This window comes from Lissotriton helveticus, chromosome 3_2 (assembly GCF_964261635.1).
Source record: "Lissotriton helveticus chromosome 3_2, aLisHel1.1, whole genome shotgun sequence".
Classification (NCBI taxonomy): domain Eukaryota; kingdom Metazoa; phylum Chordata; class Amphibia; order Caudata; family Salamandridae; genus Lissotriton; species Lissotriton helveticus.
In genome coordinates, this window is record NC_136062.1 from 238,715,368 (window position 1) to 238,738,965 (window position 23,598).

The 23,598-nt window shown below is 45.1% G+C and overlaps 1 protein-coding gene across 2 annotated transcripts in view; it reads right to left on the reverse strand.

The window, feature by feature from the left end:
* Positions 1-8,906: 8,906 nt before the first annotated feature.
* The window catches only part of C3_2H15orf39 (chromosome 3_2 C15orf39 homolog), a 140,845-nt gene continuing 126,153 nt past the window's right edge, over positions 8,907-23,598 (reverse strand). For both annotated transcript variants that reach the window (XM_078685108.1, XM_078685111.1), the window contains exon 3: positions 8,907-14,019. In XM_078685108.1, the coding sequence (XP_078541234.1) occupies positions 13,061-14,019 (959 nt within the window). In that variant the 3' untranslated portion in view covers positions 8,907-13,060. The remainder of the gene's footprint in view (positions 14,020-23,598) is intronic.

Genomic DNA, 23,598 nt, shown 5'->3' on the forward strand with positions numbered 1-23,598 from the left:
ATATTCTCATGTGATGTGCATTCAGTCTAAACCAAGTTTCTATTTAGGTCTAAATACACATACCTGCTAGGAAGTACCCATACTGTCCTATTCAGATTACATGCAATGGAAGTTTATTTATCCCATGTAACCACTGCAGCAGCTCGTAGAAGACTTGCAGGTAGACTGCCAGTGCAAGTTTCATTAGTGCTACTGTCACAGTCCTAAATGTGGGTGCTTGTACAAAAGATTGGTATTTTACAAAACACATTTGAAATTGAAATTATTTAGTAGAGTTTGTGTGGAATTTCCCAAAAAGACACTTCTGTTTATGTTCACTATCATAGCCTATCAATGTTTTAGACATTAATTACGTGTATATGCACTTCATACAGAGGTTGCTCCACTACACTCATCACAGGCACACCCTAGGTCAACCGGCCTGTAAGCATCATTCACATCATACTTTATTTAATGTTAGTTCTCCGGTTGAGTCAAAGGATTATGTTACTTACCCTGTAAGGATTAGATTCCTGCATGCAGGGCTGTAGATTCACATGCTTTGCATACTTCTGCCATCTAGTGATGGGTTCGGATATTTGCAAGTGGTTTCTCTTTTGAGTCACAAGGTAAGGGGACTCCTCCTTTTGGTAATAGTGCGCATGGGTATCGACTCCATTGTTAGATTGTTTCCCAGCAAGAGGGTGAGAATGGAGTCTAAGCAAGTGTCATTACAGAGATGTCCATGCAAGTGAAATATACATTAGGACTCCAATGACCATAGGTGTCCACGGAAGAGGGTGGGCGCATGTGAATCTACAGCAGTACCTGCCATGAAAAGATGCATACAGGGTAAGTAACATAATCCGTTCAAAACATGTGTGGCTGTAGATACACATGCTTTGCACAGACTGTGTAGCAGTGCCCTCTAAAAAGCGGTGGCTAACCAGTGGATGTTGCAGTTTAAAAAATCATACGTAGCACTGCCTGTAATACATTAGCTAGTTGGCACGCTAAAATATCCACACAATAGTGTTTGGTAAATGTGTGTGGTGTAGACCATTAAGCCGCTTTGCAAATGTCAGCTATGGGAATAATTCCTAAGAAATCATAGATGCCCCTATTTTACGAGTAGAGTATGCTCTAGGGAACATAGACAAAGTTATTTTGGCTTTGACATAGCATGTTTAGATACATTTAATGATCTATCTAGAAATACTTGAGTTTGAAATCGGTTTCCCTTTATGAGAAGCAAATGCAACAAAAAGTTGTTTCGTTTTACGAAAATCTTTTGTCTTGTCAATATGATACATTAATGCTCTCTTAACATCTAATGTACGAAGAGCTCTTTCAGCTACAGATTCTGGTTGAGAAAAACAGGTAGCTCAAAAGACTGATTAATATGAAAAGAGGATACTACTTTTGGTAGAAATTTTAGGTTAGTTCGAAGAACCACCCTATTCTTATGAAGCTGGAAAAAAGGTTCTTCTAAAGTTAGTTCCTGAAGCTCACCAACAGGCCTAAGTGAGGTGATAGCAATGCAACCTTCCAAGAAAGAAATTGGAGAGGGCATTTTGTAATGGTTCAAAGGGTGGACCCATAAGTCATGTTAGAAAATTATCGAGATTCCACGTAGGTGCATGTAGCACCCTTAGTGGTATCGCTCTTTTTAATAAAAAAAAACTTGCACATTTCTTACAAATATCAAAAGGATGAGGCAGCGCATTCCGTACCTAAAACCTGAAACACGGCGTTTTCGATATGGGGTCTTATACATTAGATCTCAGGGCGACACAGGGGCTCCAGCCCCTATATACATTCCATTTTCCCCAAATCTTTTCCTACTTTTATACACTGACTTCTCAGCTACCATGCCTCGATCCAAGTCCGTCTTCTAGTCTCCAAGGGATAGAGTTGACACCGCTCTCCCGCCCCCAGGTGTGCAATATTACGCCTATCATGCCAAATGTGACCCAGGTTTGTTCAGCCCGCGACAGATCAGTGGCTTCCCCAAACATTAAGGAGGCACCATTTGGCAGATAGAGACATGTTTAGTCCTGTGACCTCACTCATGTATGACATTACTGCTCCCCAGTAGGTTTGGACATTTGGGCATCCTCACAGGATATGGAAAAACTTGCCCACGTTTCCTGAGACATATTGCATCCGAGTGTTTACCCATTTTTACCAGTGTGGGTCAGGATATATAGACTCTATGGAGTAGATTAAGTTTCGCTAACCGAAAGCGCAACCATATGACAACCTCCCATGGTGAAGCCAGGGCTTCCTCCTGTAAATCACCCAGATCAGTCTCCAAACGTTCTCGTAAATGGGTAAGCGTGTCAAGGGAGTTATTTATGAGTTTTCGGTACGTAAAAGAGATAGTCTTGGCATTGAGGTGTTCTTCTACTAATCTGTTCTCCAGTGAGGATGACTCTCGTAGGTTTTCTCCAGAAGACAGCGCCGCCTGGAGAGCACGTCTGATTTGTAAATAATGGAAGGCCCCCGTGGGGGTTAGTTTGTGGGTTAATATTAAATCCGCAAATGGAATCAACCACTCGGCAGTGCATAGGTCCCCAACGTTAGAGATCCCATCAGGTCCCATTTTTCAAACCCCTGCCTTTTTGCCATAGTGCCCAACAGTGCCCAACGAAGGTGTGAGACGCGTAATCGTCTTTCCCCATCCCAATTTCTGCAGGATTGCATGCGAGAGATTTACCGTCCACGCTGTTAGTCTTTCCAAGTAGAGGTGGCGCAGATAAGTATTGAGTGCTTGGTGGTATCCCCCCGGTCGCAGAACCAGGCAGTCCATACTATACGTTGGTTCCTCCCTGGGGTGGTGCACCCGATGGTTAATAGTCGTTAACTGCGCAGCTCTGTAATAGGTTGTATGACGTTACACCGCATTCCGTTGAAACGCATGCCTTTACCATGCATGTGTTACAACGCTAATGCAATTACTACACATAACCTTTTCCACGAAAATGCCTTTATCACACATATTTTTACAACGATTTTGTTGTAAATCCATGCCTGTTAAAGGCATTTTTTTGGTAAAGGTTATCTCCGATCCCTGCCCCAATTCTATATACCCTATTAATTTACCCCATCTCTTCACAATCCACTCATCCCTTAAATTTTAATTTTTAAAAACTAAAATCCCCTTTACCTTTTGCCGAGCTCTCCTCTCCAAGCTCTTCCGATGTGACGTTGCACATCGTAAAGAGGAAGCGACTTTCCGTTTCCTTTAACGACGCCTATTGCCACCACATTGCGACGGAATCCCCCAAGCCCCTTCCTTTTCGCATGTTTTCTTTTTTGGGGGGCGGGGGGAGGGCGGGGAGACCCCCTAAGCCCCCTTTTTTTTATAATAGCCTTTACCACACATGCCTTTACTACGTATTTTGTAACAAAGGTATGCGTGGTAAAGGCTATTCGTGGTAACCACGCATGCGTTGTAATGCATGCGTGATTAATGTTACGCGTGGAAACGGTTGTGTTGTAGATATGACTGAAGATTGTGCAGCACTATACCTCCATCATACCAGTTTTACTAGGGCAATGCTTGGGGAACCCCATCCCATAACAGGGTCCTGATCTCACTATCTATTGCTTTGAAGTACGTGTCGAGTACTGAAAAAGGGGTTTTCTGCAGCACATATAGAAAGCAGGGCAGTGCAATCACGTATCACTCCTTTAAGGCCTTCCACAAAAGCCTTCATTACTGGCACTTTGAATAACAATAAGTGCTGTCTGTTTTGAAGATAGGAAGCTACTGCTGCCAGATGTATAGAAGTGTAAGCAGGACATGAGCATTGTAAATACAGAAGATAACAAATAATATTTTGTATAGATGCATTTAGTGGATCAATTTTTGGTTATTACAATAAATAGTATATTTCACTTAGCTGCATAGCAAGCTCTAGTGGTAGGTTTATGTGCGTCCTTAAGAATGGGCATGCATTTTGCTGGGTGATTTAGATATCCAAATTCTATGACTTCAGGAGACAAATCACCATGTTTAGCTCCTTTCAGTTTGGGTGGCTGATGTCTCCATGGTTCTTATTGAGAAGATTTGAACTGAGGTGAAGCTTCTCATGTGGGACTACTGAGAGCTCTAAACCATGGTTGATGAGCCTATGTAGAAGCTACTAGAATGAGGGCAAGAGACATTTATCTGAGCTTCTAAACCTAAAATGGAAGAAGAGGGAGAGGTGGAAGAGTGTAGGCAAATATTCCTGACCAATTCATCCATAGGGAATTGCCTTTGGATAAAGGGTGCGAGACCCTGGAGGAGAGGTTTGAGGATTTTGCGTTCTGTGCTGTCACAAAAAAGATCTATTTGTGGAACCGCCCATTTGTGGAACTATGGGAGGAGGATTGGGGGTGGCGTTCACACTTGTGGACTTTTTGCTGCATCCGCGGAGGAGTCGTTGTCCGTCCCTGGGATGTGGTCTGCTACGGAATGGATTTTGTGATTTATTGCCCAAAGCCAAATGTTTTGAGAGAGGCGTGATAACTATAGAGAGTGCCCCCTCCTGTTTTTGTACATACTTGTCATATTGTCCATTCGGACGAGGACAACCTTGCTTGAAAGGTGAGGTAGAAATGTTTTTAACTCTACGTGAACAACTTGCAGCTCTAGGTAGTTGATGAAGAGATTCTGGTGTTTGCCGTTCCAGAGACTGTTAGATCTTGTAAATGAGCACCCTACTTTGTGAGGGATACATCTGCTGTTAGCACAATCTGTGAAACAGGGTCGATGAACAGCCACCCTTTTAACAGGTTTTGTGAGTTGGACCACTGCAGAGAGCGATGAGTCCGGCTGCCTACCAACACTAATCGTTGATTTGATCCCGTTATTGAGTCCACTATTGTGCTAAACATTCCTGTAAAGGACGCATGTTTAGTCTTGCATGGGGCACTATGGCAATGCATGAGGCTATTATCCCTAGAAGATGCATGAAAGTTTTGACTGTTAAGTATTGATGGTCTTGAAATTGAGATAGCACTGTTTGGAAATTCTGAATGCTGGCTGAATTTGGATAGGCTAGACCTATGTGAGTGTTGAGCATAGATTTCAGATAAGGTTGCAGCTGTGAAGGTTGAAGATAGGATTTTTGAGCATGGATAGTGAATCCCAGCTGATGTGGAAGATTTATGGTCATTTGAGTGTGTTGATGACACAGTAGGTGTGTATTGGCTTTGATAAGCCAATCATCCAGATATGGAAAGACATGACTGCTTTGTCTTCATAAATACGCTGCTACCACTGGTAAGCATTCGGTGAACACCATGCGTGCAGTTGTGACTCCAAATAGGACTTTAAATTGATTGGGCTGTGAAAGTATGCGTCCTTTAAGTTTAGAGCCCTTGGACTACTCAATTATTTATCTCTCCTTCCTTTCTTTTTCCTTCAGAGCACTACCCCTAAACTGTATGACCATTGTCCTGATAATGACCTACAATCATTCAGGTTGAAACGCCGTCGACTACCCAGCCTAGAACTCAGGCGCTGTTGTGGTCAATCTACTTACCTGAATATCTTGCTAAAAAACCACTGTATATAACTTGCAATTTTGACCGCATTAACTTTAATTTTCACCGTTCACATTGTCCTTCACACCTCTGTATCACTGCGCCACCCACTCTCTCTCACTTTACACACCCAGTGCTTACCCTGAGTGGCATGGTCATTATATAATTATGTACTGTAGTGCTTAACTACTTATGAAATTATAGTTTATTTCACTTCACCCTAACATTACGTTGTGGTCACCCGAAGATATCAGGCATGTGTTCGATATTCTGCCTCTGCATTGGTCTGCGTCGAGCCATACGGCCCGCAAGGTCTTCTTAGATTTAAGCGACCGACAGGCCTCACAATCTTTTTCCTTGTGCTCAGGGGGGCAAGCATGGGTTGCAGACTTTATGCAGGTTAGTGTGCGGGTACTTGGAACGGCACCTAGGGTAAAATCGAAACCGAGTCTGTTCCATCTGCAGAAAAGCATGGATGGATTTGGTAATAAGTATAAACTAGTCCGAAAGGGCTAGGCCAGTATGCAGCGGTTGGAGATTTCCAACCCGATAAAGGAAAAGTCTTCCTAATTTCGATACGCAAGGGATGGAAAACGCGTTCGAAACAATATCAACGAGGGTACAATGGCTTACGCACCAAAAGGATTCCGAAAACTCTCTAGACCCAGAGAGCTCTAGTATACGTCCAAGGCGAAAATAAAACAACATAACAATGGGAGTCAATGCCAATGCACACTATTACCAAAAGGAGTCACCTTACCTCGAGACTCGATAGAGTTCTTCGAAGAAAAACAACTTCCAAGCATCCGGATCCAACATTAGATGGCAAGAGTATGCAAAGCATGTGTATCTTCTGCCACACATGCCTCGAACATACTGTTCCTGACTTTTAAATCCATAGATGTTGAAGGTTTCTTCGATAGCCAGGAACCTAAGCGGAGAAGGGCCAGTTTGGGGTATTAATGTCCTCTATAACTGTCATTAACTCATTTTATGGTCTCTGGCTTTAATACAAAGTATTTTTGAGGACTCTTATTTCATAGGCTTCAGGAGAGCGATGATTATTACTGTAACCACCAACACTTTTCTTGGCTACCTACCTCAAAATCTCAATTCATCCTTTCAGTCATGTGTCTCAGGCTCTTCCTTCAGGGCTGATGCAACTTTGGCTTCATACGATGAGGATGTTGTCCATCTGTCTGGCCGCAGACCCTAAAACTCTGAATAAGGCTGACTGAACATTCAACCTCTAAATCAGGGCCCTAGACTTTGGTATCTGATCTTAATCCAAGGCCATCATTTAGATTTTCCCAGCATTAAAGCAAATTCGGCTTACATTGCACATAAAATGTCATCAGCAACAAAAGAAACAACAATTACATACTTAATGTCTGTCAACTCAAAGGAACCATTGATTTCTCTTGGAACTAAAGAAGTCTTACCCATTGCATGATTAATAAAAACTCAGGCAAACCTCTAAATTTTCTGAAATTTAAATCATTTTCAGACAACTACTTTCCAAAATAACACCAACCTTGTGGGGGAAAAAAATTCAATTATTAATTTATGATGTCTTCTTTCATTTCTGTGACTTCAGACTACACCAAAAGATGATGAAGAGGTTTGGGGCATTTTGCTCTTCTGGTTATAGATTTAGTGGAGTCTCGGGCACTTTAAAGGTCAAGCTCACAGTCTTTAAGTTTGCAAAAAACATAATTCTGCTCCATAACATTAGATAGAAGGGTAATACACAAGTGAATCCATAACAGATTCAGGCAGAAAAGTAGGGTTTACCAGTCAGTCCGAGGCAGAAGAAACGAGGGAAGAGGTGGATAATGGAAGGTAGCAGGAACCAAGGAGAGGAAAGGTGGGGAGAGAAGAGAAGATGGAATAGAAATGAGGAGGGAATGAGTTAAAAGTGAATTAGAATTCAGGGAGGGGCCATGAGAGGTATTGCAGTCAGTGAGTCCAAAAGAAAGAGAAAGCATTTTTAGAAGGAAGGATCCCAGGTCCAGAAAAGGATCTCATGGAAACAGGTCGTGGATCTGTTTGCCCGCAGCCCGATATTGGGTGCCACAGATCCTACCTCTTCTCCCCAATCCCCCCCCTCACTGTATCTAAAATTGTTACCAGAAAAACCAGAGGTCACGTTAGGAGCTGGAGGTGAAGGCTGGGGTGGAACTTCCAGGTTGACACCCTCCATTTGTTTTGAAGGCACAATGTTTACACTAAGTCGGTTCCGATCAGTTTATTAGATTCTATTTTGACTGTAAATTTCTTATGGGTGCGACCGCTTTCAACTGTGGTCCGTCTCATTCTTGCAGCACTCCATCACGTGAACATGATCGTAACAGCTGTGAGCTGACATACAGACTCTGGACTAGGTCGCACTTGAGAGTGATGCAGTGCTTAATTTGAGTGGGTCGTTGAAAGTGGACTGAACATTGCTTGTGGGTGTGAATATTGAACTATACATCGTAGACCAGAATTCTACTGTGGTCCATCTCATTCATGCATCACGTGAACATGGTTTGTGAGCTGACATACAGACGCTGGACAGGGAGCATATGATAGTGGATTAAAGAGACCCAAGGTGGAATTAAGACTACGCAGCCTTAGTATTCGACCCTGCTCTTTGATAGAACCGGTCGCGGGCTCCTCAATAAAACTTTGCGACCCAGCCTTATTCTTTCTGAAATCAAGCCAGTAATAATACTTGGATTTGTATAGTGCGGCTAATCACATGTGAGGCTCTCTGGGTCCTGTCCATAGGCATGGGGAGATTAAGTGATTTGCCCAGATTCACAGGTGTTGAGCTGCTGCCGAGACTCTAACCTAGATGCTCAGCTCCGCTGTTGGCAGCCGCAGCACATGCAGGTAAGAGAGGTAGGGTGGTGGGGCTGGGTGGTTGGGATTCGACAGATGACCACGAGAGAAAATGAAATAAATAATTAATTTTACCTCGTCGTCGTTTGTCGAAATCCCCCCTCCCTGGGCCCCACCGCTCTTACCTGCACAGGCCGCAGCTGGCTGTTGCCAGCTCTGACCATTAAACCACAGCTTTTGTCTCCTATGGGAAGGTGCGATGTCTAGACGTTTTTTTTGCATAAATGTATTATTTATGACAAGTTTAAGGTAGTAAATATTTTAAATATTTTGAGACTGTCTTAACAAGTAATGTGTACCTTAATCTGCAGTGAAATACCAGAAGTATTAGCAAGAGGTAGGTTCTTTTTTAGAAATCTCTCATCTTTAGCATCCTTGAAGCCAGCAGGGCTGTAGCACAAGGTATCTAAAATTCTCTAGTTGATTAAATTTAAAATATTTTTTGAAAGCGTGAGAATAAAACTAAGACATGCAGACTTGAAGGACCACACCAGGGCAAGAGCTTCAAAAAATAAGAACTCACTTTAATTGTGCTGAAGCACCATACAACGTTGAACCATACAAAATATTAAATAACATTTTAATAACTTGGATCCGAATTAAAACTGTACAAAATTACAATAGGTAGAAACATTTGTTTCAAAGGCACTCTGTACATTGCTATTCACATTGCAGCCCTCCAGAGTAGAGGGTTTATTAATAATTAACCCTTTGGCGTGGGAAGGGTTGGTTCCAGTCACAACAAATACAGCAAAAGTGGTAACAACCTTCTACAATACAGAAAATTGAAGATTTTAAATTGTGCTTTATTGGTCCGTTAAGTAGAACTTACCCTTCTTCTCGTTAAAAAGAAATCTTCACTTGGTAAATTCCTTAGAGGCAAATCTATGAATTTTGACAGGAGAATAAACACTCACACACCTTCCCTAGTGAATGGATGTACAAGTCTTGTTTTCAGAAGGCAAGAATCGACTAAATTTTCATCGACACCGACACTAGAGCATAGTGGCAGTGTTACAAGGGAACCGTAAGGAGGCTAGCTAGGTCAAAAGTTTGATAGCCAACCAGAACGGCACCCAAGGTTGTGCAAATATGTTAAGGCACATTCCTGAAAGAGACTTCGCTCTCCATTTGCTTCTTAGCTCAGAGGAAAGTATAAACAACAATCTATAGGACCAAAAATAATTAGAAGATTGGCTTAAGGCACATAAACCAAAGCAACAAAAGACCAAGGGAAAATGGGATCAACTGAAAGACAATGGGAAATTGAGCCCAAGTATAATAGGAAATAGTGCCCAGGAAAACAAGAAATAGCACCCAAACGAAAGAAAAGTCCAAGGACAACAAAAGGAAATTCACAGCACATTTGGAAAGGGAGGCCTAAAATAAAAAGCAATGGTCAATGAGAACAGGATGCTATAAACAAAGGCAAGATGATGCCAAGGACAATTGCAATAAGACACCAAAAATAATGGTATGGATGGCCCACAAACAATAGGAAATTTGGCCAAATGGAACATAAGGTCCAAAAGTATTGGACCGTTGATCCTAAGGGCAAATGTAAGGTGCATTCAGGGAGAATAGGACAGGGGTGCAAACACAAAGGGAAGGGCAGCCAAAATAAAATGGAAGAAAGGCTCCTGGGAAAAGGTAAACCACAGTCATATGCAGCTATATTTTAAAGGTTTATGTAACCGTGAATATCACATGTTTCTGCACTAGGATTCTTTCCCTCCTCACCCCTGTTTAAAGGCAGTTCACAAAATCTTTTTATTATTATTATTTTTTTTTTTAAAAGACATCCGAATGGTGATCACGTTTTACTACCCTGCAATGACGGACAGTATGGTATTTAAAGTGACTAACGTCCCAACATCCTTACAGGAAGATGACACTATAAAATACACTGCCACTCAACAGCTAAGCAGTCTCAGTGCAGTGCATATATTGTGTGTGTCAAATTCACCACAGAATGTTAAAAATGCAGTACCAATCTGTTACGGCATTAACCTCAAGCCTTAATTAACAGGGCTTATGACTATAGCTGTCAGGCTATTATACTGAACGTCCAGTGAGTGCATAGGTCCCAAAATTGCTAACCCATAACAACTCGCCTGAACGTTGGGATAAATCTAGGACTATGAAATAGATGTGCACTCAAAAAAGGTAATCAGCTGAACACACTTTTAGTCACAAAACCAAGATGGCCTTTGTCCTTCAAGAACATTTATTTCTTTTGGCACCAGTCAAATTTCAAAATAAGGTGCAGAATCAGTAAAGACAACCATTTTCTTTTAAGTATAGTCACAGAGACTGTACTCATCAGAACTGTGTCAGCTTAGTGTTCTGCTGTCAATGCACGACATGCTGCAGAAACAGGACTATCTGTACCCAATGAACTTGTGCTCCAAATACAGATATCAGAATAAAACAAAATATCACAGAACTATTTGTGATTGCCACCTGGGCTCGAAAAGACAAGTGAAGAGGCAATCCACACCTGGCTCAGCTAACCCATGAAAGATTGAGAGCCTTAACCCTACTAGTGATCTTACACATGCATGGAAAGAGCAGCTTTAACACAGCTGTGCGAGCTGCCCAATTACTCAAGGTCCTTGATGCATGCAAAGATTTACTCGCAAACAGCGTCAAACTCTGAATCAGCCAATTTTTTCAGAATTTGTCAGCCAAGTTTGTAGCTCGGGCGGAACAGTAGAAGTGTACATACGATTAAGCCCTGCAAGAAGAAGCAGGCCAAAATAAGGCAGTGTGTTTTAAAAATATATATATATATAATTAAGTGCTGCAGAGAAGGGCTGGCCCCATCAAATGAAAGAGCGCTCGTGTTATGGCTGGGAGAAAAAGGCAGGCTACCAGAGGCCAATCCAGCTTTAAATATTTAAAAATGGTTTACATACTTTATTTTCTGCTACCCGATTGGCCGGCTCTTATTCAGGCAGCAGTTTCTTTGCTACGTCACTAGTAAATGTACTGCTCAGTAGGTGTAGCAGCAAATAGCCTGTCAACAAAGATACTGGACGTCTACTGGTACATCTATAGAGGTGCTGATGGCAGTCTAATCGCTATGCTATGAAGCACAGCATGATTGAAAAGGGTTTCATCCAAACCACTTTCTAACAGGCGCTCACCACTGAGGATTGTGCAATGCATAGTTATGAAGAATTAGCAGTACAGGGACAAGACAAAAACCTATGCTAAGGAGCCATAGTGTGGTGCTTAAAGTGGAATAAGAAACAAAGCTTGATGTGGCCGGGATAAGAAAACCCATGCCATAGCACAAACTATATCACTATGCACTCAAAATCATCATTCATTTTCCATACATTACTTTTGTGTTTGCAGGTGTTTTTTTTTTTTGCTTTCGGAAACTAACCCTTCAAAATAACATTGTCATGTTTATTTGAATGCTGCAGAGCTCATCCTCTGCACTAAATCTGAATATGTTCAAAATCTACACTAGTTTTAAAACTATTTTAAAATAAATGTATAAATCCCATCTTATTTCAAGATTTTTTAAGACCACTTTTCAAGTATGCTCAACAATCCAAGACATAACCGGCAGTTGTCCAATATGGGAAGCAAGTCAGAATGTAGCAATCTTGGCTATGTCCAGGATTACTTTGCATTGTGGTACAAAAATCTTAAAATGAACATGCACAAACACACGCTTGTGTGACTTACATTCAGTTCAACTATTCGTTTTGCGGTAGATTTTGTTCCAGGTATCAGAAAATTTGCTTTCCAAGGCCTCACGTTGCTGCGATTTCGTTTTTGGTCCATCTCTTTCATTCTCTTTGTTGGCCACCTCCCATCACCTTAATTACGATAATGGTTGTAAGCGAGCAGCTGGTTTTCAAATCATGCACACCTACTAACAAAAAGCAGTTTATATTTTACAATATTACTACAGGTTGGCTCCTAAGTGGTCTTTTGAACAACATACCAGGAACACTCGTTAGTGGGAATGGATATTCTCCTCCTATAAAAATGGTTAGCAATATAGCACTTTATTCCTTATACAGACTTTCTGACTGTGGCCCAGGCAGGAAATAAAATCCCAACAGCAGTGTTTCCCATAGGGCATTTTAAGGGCTGTATGCATAAGGCTTTCTGATAATGAAGATGCTGACAGGCACACCTGTGATGCTTTTGCTGGACGCTCTGAGTTCCAGATATACTGTTGGAAAAGGCAACAAAGTTGTGAACAGCTCAGTAAAATGTATACAAATCAATCTTCACAAGACCTTATTCACCCAATTCCCAGCACCTCCATGTTAAGTCAGCTGCAATGAGGAACAACACTTAAGCAAGCAGAGAAACAGGTATTCTTTGTTAAAAAGAATAATAATAATAATAATAAAGACGTTTTGCAAAGAGAGGACAAGCATGAGTGGATCTGGGGAACTCGAGGCGGAGCAGTCTCCTCATCCCTAAAGATAACAGGACGGACCAGGTTAGGTATATATAAGAAATTCGTTTTTGCCTCCGAGGAAGAGGTAGCAGTCGATCTGGGAGGAGTGTGTCAAAGATTGTCTATGCAGAGTAGCAGCTTTGTTTCCTTCTTCACAGAGGACCTGAGCTCCCCAGTGTGTGTCCATGAGTTAAATGTACAGGCAGCACTACCTCTGCCACAATGTCACTCGTCGAGCTCCAGCCAGCCGTTCTCAAAGTCCTGCAGCAGCTCAAGGTAGTACCGCCACTTGGGCTCACTATCATATCGGACCTCAAACACAGTCTTCAGGGGGTTAGGGTGCTGCTGGTAGATCCCTAGCACCACCCCCTCATACCAAGCCTCAGTCTTGTCATTTTCTTCATAAAGATGGCGGATGCGTTTGCCCACCAGTTCGGGGTATGGGGTCTGTTTGGCTGCTCGCTCCACGCAGCGCCTTTTTTGACGGAAGGGCGTGTGCAGTGGTACGCAATCGCGCCCCACTCTTGGTTGCTTTGGCCTGCGTGTCACAGGGAGAACTTGTTGAAATTTGATCTGGACCAATGAGTTTCTCAGGTGTAGAACTTTGGAAGTGCTCAGTGTCTTCCTAGCTGTGCGGTCCATTGTTTTCTTCAGACGTACGCATGCTGGCTGTGCACGGGATGTGTGACCTATTTTCAAGCAGTCTTTGTCCTTTTTCCTACTATTAGATAGACCTTTCAGTTTCAGCTGAATAGACCTGCACAATTTCTGTGACTGGAAGACTCTGCTCTTAATGCCAGAAGGCCGTGTGGGCTTGTTCAGTTTCAAAGTGAGTGGTTTGGTCTCTCTTTTCAAAGACTGTGGCCTAACACTATTCTTTCCAGAACAGATGGTGATTTTCTCTTTCTCCTCATTCAATGTCTGGTTCTTCGTGGTAGCCAAGCAGACTTTTTCCTCTAGTTTTGTAAAACATCCTTCTGGTTCAGTAACTCCTCCTTTCGGTTCAGTTTCTTCCTTCTCTGGTTCTGCAACTGCCTCCACCGATTCTGTAACTACCTTAGGCCTCTTCTTCCCTGCCTCTCTGGGTGTCTTTGTTAAGGGTGCATTGACACTTTCGACCGTCGTCTCATGCTCCAAGGACTCAATCTTCTCTGTGACTTTTAACTTTTCCTGGCACTTATCACCTAGAAACAAAGATAAGATTCCTGGCATTAATTGAAGGGAAGATCACACCAGTAATAAGACTCAATCAGGGATAAAAAGCATTACCAACATAGCTGGTTCTACAAGCTAAAAGTCGGAATACATTCTACTGGGTAGACAATGCACATCACTAGCTACAACCAGCAACTCCCTCAAGCCAAGTGCACCATTGCAATACTGAGAAAGCAAAAGTAACCACCACCGCCAAATATCCACTACACACCAGAAGCATGCGCCCACCACTCTACTCTGCCCCCTGAAGGAGGGCGAAAGAGAAGAGTGCCAAAGGAAAGACACTGAAGGCACAAGTGAGGAATGCACAGCGGAGACAGGGGATCCGCCAAAGTCTACGCGCGCCAAGATGAGCAGCAGGCAGGAGCACTGCACATTCTCAGAGCCCTCTTTGGTACCCCAAAGAGACAACAAATGTGCAGTTGGTCAGGAATGAAGGGCTGTCAGGTTTATGTGCTGGGTTCAACTAAGAACAGCAACACATGCTGCTGGTTAACATCAGGGAGTACTGAGAGCGACTTGTGCAGGTTTGAGTGAAGAACAGCACGAGATGCTGCAGAAGGGCTGACAAAGCAATTGGCAGAGCTCTGTGTTGAATGTAGGGTGCCAGAGTTTAACTATCACCGCTGACACTTGTAGTGATCTGCAGCTCATAATTTCGAATCCTGAAAAGGGTCAGTCTGTAAACTGAGTAACATTAAATTGGGTTATAGTAACACTTGTTCTGCAAAAGGATAGTGGAAGTGTGACAGGAAGTGCTATATAAAAACACAAGTTCATTTGATTATGAAATGTCAATGGAATCGGCTTGGGAAGACTTCACATTTACGTTCAGGGCTCAGACGTGCAATGGAAGCTGCAGGTTTGGACTGAGGCTGATCGGCAGAAGGATGTGCAGGGCTCACTACTGCAGTGCGCATTGAGAGTCAAGACCGAGCATGGACAGGCCTTGCGGTGTTGTAAAGCACTCATACAGTGGTTGATGGTGGAAAAGGGTGTTGCTGGTAGATTGACCCTATATAAAGTGTTGGGTGAGGTTTGCAAAGTTCAGTTAGATGCTTCAATTATGGTTGAGTGGCTACAGGAAGTGCCGTGGCTGTGAAGGGATCTGTCATGGAAGAGACTACATGAGTCTTAGGACTGGAAAAACAGGAGATGCTGCAAGCTAGGTCTGATATACGATGGAAAAATCCCAGTAATGAGGATAGATGTGGTTTCCAGGATAGGACACTCTTATCCTTGTGGGCAATGTAGGGTCACCCACTGTTGAACTCTGGGTACAAGTAAAAGCTAAACAAGTCAATTTTAATAATCAAGAGCCGCAAACTAGCTTTGTGTCATTTGGGGCTAGTCCAGGTGATGCAGCGGACGTGCTCAGACAGTACTGAAGCTTGAGGATGGGTTATACCGAGGTGTATTAAAGTGCCATGTTAAAATAAGATCAGGCAGCATCCAAAGTCGGTTAGGAGCTGGCTGGTGAGCTTAGAGAATAACGTTAGACTGAAAACGTATCCCGTAAGAGGGGCTGGAAGCAGTTACAAACTGAAGACCACTGAAAGGAGTTTTCTTAACTGGTCATTTTAACAATCCTCAATTTGAAGCTTCTGGGCTCGAAGGAGCAATGCCCAAGACCAAGATGAAAAGCCTTGGTTGCATTTAGACAAATTGGTAGGCCCGTGTATACAAAATACTTCTTCTATGCCCCTTGCAGCCCACAAAAAAAGTGAAATCTTGTAGCGACTTTCATAAAGTTATTAATGGAGATATTCTATGAATTCCTGAGATTAGATACAACTTTCTAAAGAGAATCTAACATTTAGGACTTCCTGCAACTTAGGCAGCTGGTTCAGTCACTAAGGTACCAGTAAAAAGATTGAAAGATCACCGAGGAGGAGCTTGGCGGGCATCCGTGATGGCCGCTTGAGCACAGCGCTCTCCGGACCTTCGCCGCTCCCGGCGATTTATCCTGACTAGATCCTGATTTCTTGTAAGAATTCAAGTAGAGGTCGTTTGGCTGATCACCCTGGCACTTTCCGGAATTTGATTTGGATCTCGTACTCCTGAGCTACGGTGGTCTGAACTTTTGGGCTCCGCCCTTGAGGTGCGCCCGGGACGGGGTGCGGATCTGTGGCCGTCCTGGAATTGAACAACAACGGCAGGAGATCTGGCCTTGTGAGACCCCCTTCCTGAGTTTCGGTTTCGATTCTGTCTCGACCTGTGCCACGAGTGTGCGTATTGCGCTTGGCTGAGACTTGGAGACAGTTCGGACACGGGGCTTTCCTCTTGTCTATTTGCTGGTTTGGTGGCCTCCTCCCGAGTTGAGCCCTTCCTTTTGGTGCACTTTTGATCCTGAGTTTTGGGTGTTTGGCCCGTCGACCCTGGTGGCTTGTCCCGTGACGCATCTTCAAAATGGCGGGCAGAGGGGACAGAGAAACGCGCAAGACGAAAACACCTCTGCGCGGAGCGCCGGTTCAGACGAACGTCATGGACCGTTATACTCAATCTAAGGGGTCCCCCGGAGCTGCCCTACCTGGCCACAGTACGGCGTCTGAACGAATTTTGGAGGAGTCGGCGGAGCCTTCCCTACAGGATATCATGGGCGCCATCTCGGGAGTGAAGGAATCCACCGGCCTTCAGTACGAGGCCTTGGCCCACAAACTTGACACCGTGGCCATTGAGGTGAACCTGATTCGTGCTGATCTCGGCAAGACGAATGAGAGGGTCCAGTCACTGGATATTAAATCATCTAGCCTCACGAAGGACGTCTCGGAGCTCCAGACAGAGGTTGGGAATCTTCGTCGGGTGAACGACTTCATGGCCCGACGCCTGGAGGATTTTGAAAACAGGGCACGTCGCTGCAATGTTCGCCTGGTTGGTGTACCGGAAAACCCTGAACCCCACTCTGTTGATCTCCTGGTTGAGGGTCTGATTTTAGACCATCTTGCCCCCTCCGGGCTTACCAAATTTTTCACGGTTGAACGCGCACATCGTGTCCCGGGGGGCAAAGTTAAGCCGGGTGCTCCGCCAAGGCCTATTGTGGCTAAACTGTTTCATTATAGGGATCGGGACGCTATCCTGCAGGCCTCGCGGGTGAAGGGCCCGGTGGCCTTCGAGAATGCCACAGTGAACTTCTACCCGGACTTCTCCCAACAGGTTCAAAGACAACGGATGGAGTTTCGTGGTGCTAAGAAACGTCTTCGAGATCGGGGTCTACGCTATGCTATGCTTTTCCCCACCAGACTTCATGTCGAGTATAATGAGCGTACTCTGTTCTTTGATAGACCGGATGCTGCTAATGACTGGCTGGACTCCTTGCCTGACTGTCCTCCTGATACTGAGTCTGCCGCTCACCCTGGTGGTGCCGAAGGTGGTGTGGAGATCTGATTGTTTGACTCTGATGTCTCGTTTTGAATATGTTCCCAGAAGTGGTAGCCGGCGTACCTCTGCAATGTGATTGTTTATTTTTTGTGTTTTGTTTCTTGCTCTTACTGTAGTCTGGGGGCGGGTGGCCCGGAGACCTTTCCTCCTCCGGGGTCTTTGTGTAGACTAGGGTTATGGGGCGACAGGCACACTGCAGGTTGGGGTGGCTCTTTAGCTTTTTGCAGGGGTGCAGGGTGGGGGGTGTTTTCTTTCAGCTTGGGGGAGGGGGGATGGGAAGTTCTTATTTTTTTGTGTGTTGTTTTCAAGGCGAATTGCTTCTGTCTTTACTGATGTTTCTGATGTCTAGCTCTTGGATGGGGGGTCCTGGCTCGGGTGAGTGGGATGGGGGGTAGGGGGTTGAAATTTGTTTCCTGGAACGTTAATGGCCTGGGGGATCGCATCAAGCGCAGTGTGGTGTTGAAATATATAAGACGTTTGTCACCGGACATTGTTTTCCTGCAAGAGACCCATTTGATTGGGAATGTATGTAATGCAATGAATAGATGGGGCTACAGCCTTGTGGCACACTCGGGGTTTACTTCAGGATCCAGGGGTGTGGGTATCCTTGTTCGTAACTCCCTCCCTCTGGCGATAGATGACGTGATTCGGGATGATCGTGGGAGATATATTGTTCTGGTGGGCAGATATGAGGGCCGCACCCTGTCCCTCTTTAATGCTTATGTCCCCCCAGGCTTGCAAACTGCTACTTACACTGATTTAGGCCGTGTCTTGTTGGATCTTCCTGATAGTGTACTCTTTCTTGCCGGTGACTTTAATTCAGTGCTTTCTGGCCTTCACGATCGCCATCCCCCCAGGGATACCCCGCATGCCCAGCGTTGGTTGGGTGGGTTTTTGGATACTTTTGGCCTTGTGGACTGCTGGCGCTTGTTACATCCTACTCAGCTTCAATACACTTTTCACTCTGGTGCCCATGGTAGCCTTTCTCGGCTAGATTATTTCCTGATGCCCGCTGCCCAGTCGTCGGCGGTCCGTGAGATTATACATTTGCCAAGGGGCATCTCTGACCACTCGCCGCTCTGGCTTCGTTTTGAGGTTGGGATAGAGGCAGTGGGCCGAGTGGCTCCCATTAACCCATGGTATCTCTCCTCCCCTGAGACTCGTGCCCTCTTGCTCAAGTCCGTAGATGCTTATTTCCTGGAAAACGAGGGGTCGGTCCCTTCGGCGGTGTCCCTGTGGGAAGCCTTCAAAACTGTGATTCGTGGACAGGCCCTTTCTTTGATTGTTGAAGCTAAGAAAGCCGGGAAGAGGGAGGTAGTGGACCTCGAGGGGGAAATTTCTGCCTTGGAGGCCGAGTTGGGATCTGGTGTCACGCCTGAGAAACTTCATGCCCTGGGTCTAAAACAGTTTGCATATAAATCCCTAGTCACTGACGCTGCAAAAGTGATGTTTCGTGAGCAACAAGGCCGAGTGTATGATGTTGGTGATAAGGCGGGTAAACTCCTGGCGTGGTTGGACAAGAAAGAAAGAGCTAATCGTGTGGTGCCTGTGATTCAGTCTGCGAGTGGTGAGAATGTGATTGATCCGATCGCCATTGTGGATCGTTTCGCGGAACATTTCCGTGTTGTGTATGCTCCTGTGTCTGTGAGGGATATGGCTGACTCTCGCCTCCTGTTGCGTGATATTGCATTGCCCTGTGTCTCCGATTTGGACCGTATCGCTTTGGACTCCCCCTTTACGGTTGATGAAATAGCTACTGCCATTCGTTCGCTCCGTTCGGGCAAGGCGTTGGGTCCAAATGGTTTGCCTATTGAGTTGTACAAGTTGCGACCCGACAAAATGGCGCCATATCTCCGCGATATGTTTTTGGAATCACGTGAGCGTAACCTCCTTCCCTATGATCAGCGTTTGGCGACGATAGTTATCATCCCTAAAGATGGTAAACCTCGCGACCTTTGTTCCTCATATAGACCCATCTCCCTGTTAAATGTTGAACCCAAGGTTCTGGCGAAACTTTTGGCGACCCGACTCCTATCGGTTCTCGGGGACTTAGTTCATCCGGATCAATCTGGTTTTATCCCGCATCGCAACACTGCTTTGAATCTACGTCGTCTTCACGGCGTGATAGCGAGGGCGGGGCTACTGACTGAACCGGCCATTTTGGCGTCCCTGGATGCCTCCATGGCCTTTGATACTGTGGAGTGGCCCTATTTATGGGCTACTCTTGAGAAATTCGGTTTCGGGTGCGAGTTTATTAACTGGATTAAGTTATTGTATGCGGAACCTTTGGCGCAGGTGGTTGTGAATGGTAGGGTGTCTGCTCCCTTCCCCCTGGGCAGGGGCACCCGCCAGGGTTGCCCCTTGTCCCCGCTACTGTTTGCGCTCGCCCTTGAGCCGTTGGCGGCCTGGCTCCGCTGGGAACCGTCCCTTAAAGGGATCCGTTGGGCCCCGGACTTCGAGGACCGAGTCTCGCTCTATGCTGACGATATCCTCTTATATCTTACCTCCCCTCGTAAGTCTTTATCTGTTCTATTTGATGTTCTTGTGTCCTTTGGTGCTAACTCGGGCCTCGTAATCAATTGGACAAAGTCCTGTGTGTATGTTTTGTCTGGTGTCTTGCCTCCGTTACCGAGCAGGCTCCCTCTTCAGGTGGCCCGGGATGGTTTCAAATACTTGGGAGTTTTCGTTACTCTGGACTCGTCTCTTCGCTTTGATCGTAATCTCCTTCCTCCGTTGCTTCGTTTGCGTTTGGACGTTGCTCGTTGGCGCAAGCTTCCCTTGTCTCCCCTTGGTCGGGCAGCCCTGTTTAAGATGATGTCGTTACCAAGGTTTCTTTACGCTCTCCAGAATTATTATGATCCTGTCCCTCAGTCCTATTTTCGGGAGATTGAGACCCTTCAGAGACAACTTGTCTGGGATGGACGCCCGCGTATTGCTCTCGCTAAGCTTTCCATTCCTTGGTATGACGGTGGCATTGCACTCCCCGATATTAAGAGGTATTATTGGGCCTCACACTTGTCCGCTATCAACCACATCATGTTCTCGCCGGGTAGTAATCCGGCGTTTGAGATGGATAGACTTCAGCTTCCGGGAGGTGACTTTAACAGAGTGCTTTACTCTCGCCCTGCTGGGCGCCATCTTGTGGGTCCCACGTCGATTGCTTTGGCGGTGTGGCGGGCCGCGACTCGGAGCTTGGGCTGGGAGGATCGCTTGACGTTAGCCACGCCGCTTTATGCTTCCGAACGTCTGGGCGGTCTTTGGTCTACCAAGGGTTTCGATCGCTGGGACATGATTGGAATTTCTAAAGTGGGAGATGTGTACTCCAAGGGCTCTGTGCGAACATTTCAGGCCCTCCAGGCTGAATATGGCTTGAGTGATCGGGAATTCTTTCGATATCTACAGGTTAGGCACGCCTTGACCGCTGTATTTGCTCCTGGTGAGACTCCGCCTGATTCTTCCCCCCTTGAAGACCGTGTCCTTGACGGACATCTTCCTGATAGCACTATCTCCCTGATTTATAAGAAACTGATTTATAATCGGACTGATCTGTTGGTCCGACTCCGGGAGGCGTGGGTTCGTGATGGTTTGGAGCTTGATGACGAGGATTGGCAGTCGGCCCTCTCTTCTCCTAAAGAGGTGGCTATCCCGGCTCGTCTCCGTTTGGTCCAATTGAAGATCCTTCATCGGGTGTATGTTACGGGACCTCGTTTGCTTGTGATGGGTTTTTCTTCCGATGGGTTGTGTAAGCGTGGATGTGGTTTGAGTGCGACTTTCCTACATATTCTTTGGGAATGCCCGATGGTGGTTGCTTACTGGACGGCTGTGCTTGAGGTTATGGCTGTGGTGACAGGGGTGTCCTTGTGTCCGGAACCTCGTCGTTGTCTTTTGAATGTTTGGGAGCCCACTGACTGCTCGGTGGCCCAGACTAGGTGGGCCACCCTGGGTTATATGGTTGCTAAGCGAGATATTGCTCAACTTTGGGGGGCCTCCAAGCCCCCTGAACTATCGAAATGGGAAGACAACATGGATTGGTCTATGTTCCGTGAGAAGACTGTCTACGTGGCTAGGGGCAGACCCAGGGCATGGACTAGGGTGTGGGGTCAATGGAATGAATATCGTGGTGCCATCTGTACTCCTCCCCTTGTTGATGACACTGAGCTTTCCCGGTCTCCTTAGGCGGGCGTTCTTGGAACCTGGCATATAGGGGTTGTGCTGGTTTTCCGGCTCCCCCCCCCCTTCTTTTTCTCCTTCGTGCCCCGTCCCCCCCCACCATCCGGGCTCTCTGGAGCTTATAGCTTTGATTCCGTTTTTGTTGCTGTCCCCTCCCGTCCTTTGGGCTGACCTTCAGTAATACACTTTCGCCTTTTTTGTGTGTCTGTTCTTTATTGTAAAACAAAATCTGTTTTTGTCCTGTATATTATATGGAGTATTGCATTGACGATTGATCGTTACCGCTACGAAAGTGTATATTGTGTATTTTCTCCTCTTTAGCGGCTGGCCCGTGTGGTTGTAGGCCCATCCTTGTATTTTACTGCATACTCAAATAAAGGTTTTTAAAAAAAAAAAAAAAAAAAAAAAAAAAAAAGAAAGATCACCAATTAGCGAAATGCCAGTTTGCAACTCCGAGTCTCTACTTATAATAATTAAAACTGGAGATTGATATTTTTATATTAAATGAAGGCGGTATATTTAAAGTGCTTTACTCTGCCACGAAATCTGCAATAACACGTGGAACAAAATAGGTTGCGTTTAAGCGCTCCTGGAGTGTGTCCTGCTGAACTTATGAGCAGTGTACATCAATTTGAAATAAAGTGTAGCATCTTCAGATAGGCAGGACCTTTCTTTTAGAAGTGGAGTTCAACTGCTTCCTAAAGGATACAGAGTAATGTCCACACAGTATATATGTGAACTGAATTGGGAAAGGTTTTCCAAGTAACAAAGGCTGGCAGCTGGGAACTGCCATTTAAATAAACCTTCGTTCCCTGAAATCCTGGATGAGTGGCACAGTCAAGAGCAATGCAGTGTCAAAAATGTAGTCATTTCTAATTGCAAACAAATACCAAAAAGCAAGTATGTGCTACATCGGTGTCTGCATAAAAATAGAAACCATCTGGGATACCTCGCTGGAGGTATCCGGGCTGCACTGGCGCGATCTCCATGCCCAGGGGTCTTCTGGATTGAAATTGTATAGACAGACATTTGTAGCTCTTGCAGGGTTAAGCATTTAGGCAGGCAATGGGAATACCAATATTTCAGTACAGCTATATTTCCTAAGCACCAGGCAACCTTTAGAGTTAGGGGAGCTGAGACAAGAGACATGGTGCTCTGTCTAATATCAGAGTGTCTCCAGTGGAGAGAGAGGAGAACATGAATACGACAAGCACACGTCCGCCCTGCAAAACTTATCTAAGCAAAAGGTGTGGCAGCCTTTGGAAGGTTTACATCACTTCATTCCATTATCTCTAGTTAGCTTTAATACCCAAATGTAGTGTGCTGCGTCCACGTCCTCACATAGGCAGCGGGACCCTCTCCTTCAGTGAGGCATGCTTTATCATTGGGTCCTCCCACCAAACACTGAGGATGCAGTTTGTAGGGGTTTGAGAGGCACGCACTGTCCAGTCTTGCCATGTGTTGAGGATAGTGGGAGCCCTACTGTCCCAATCCTCGTCAGATTTACTTAAGATGTATATGGGTAGGCTAAATTGTGCCTCTCTACCATATGATCAAAAACAATAGAGTTGAGGTGCAGACTCCATCTGTCCGAGCCAGCTACGCCACCAGCCGGTCTAGCCTTGCTCCATGCACTCCTGAGATCGCTCCTGCTCTGCTGCCCATGGTCATGCCACCCACAGTTCAGATGCCTCACATGTTCTGGTGCATAGAGAACGCATACGTACTTGGAAGCATGCAGGCCAGCCTGTGAACTGGAACCTGTAAGAAATAAAGTTAGTGGTGATAATAATTGGGAAAAGCAGAGAAACAAAGCTTAAGTAGGCTGAAAGAGCCCTTATCACTTTAAGAGAAGATTGCCCCCACAGTGAATATAGCTGGAATACTTAACATGCACCTTGAAAGCATTTATATGACATCCATTTTGACACCACTTTCCAAAAATACTGAGAAGTTACCAATAGAAAACAATTTTTGTTCGCTTTATGGTGTTTTGAGTA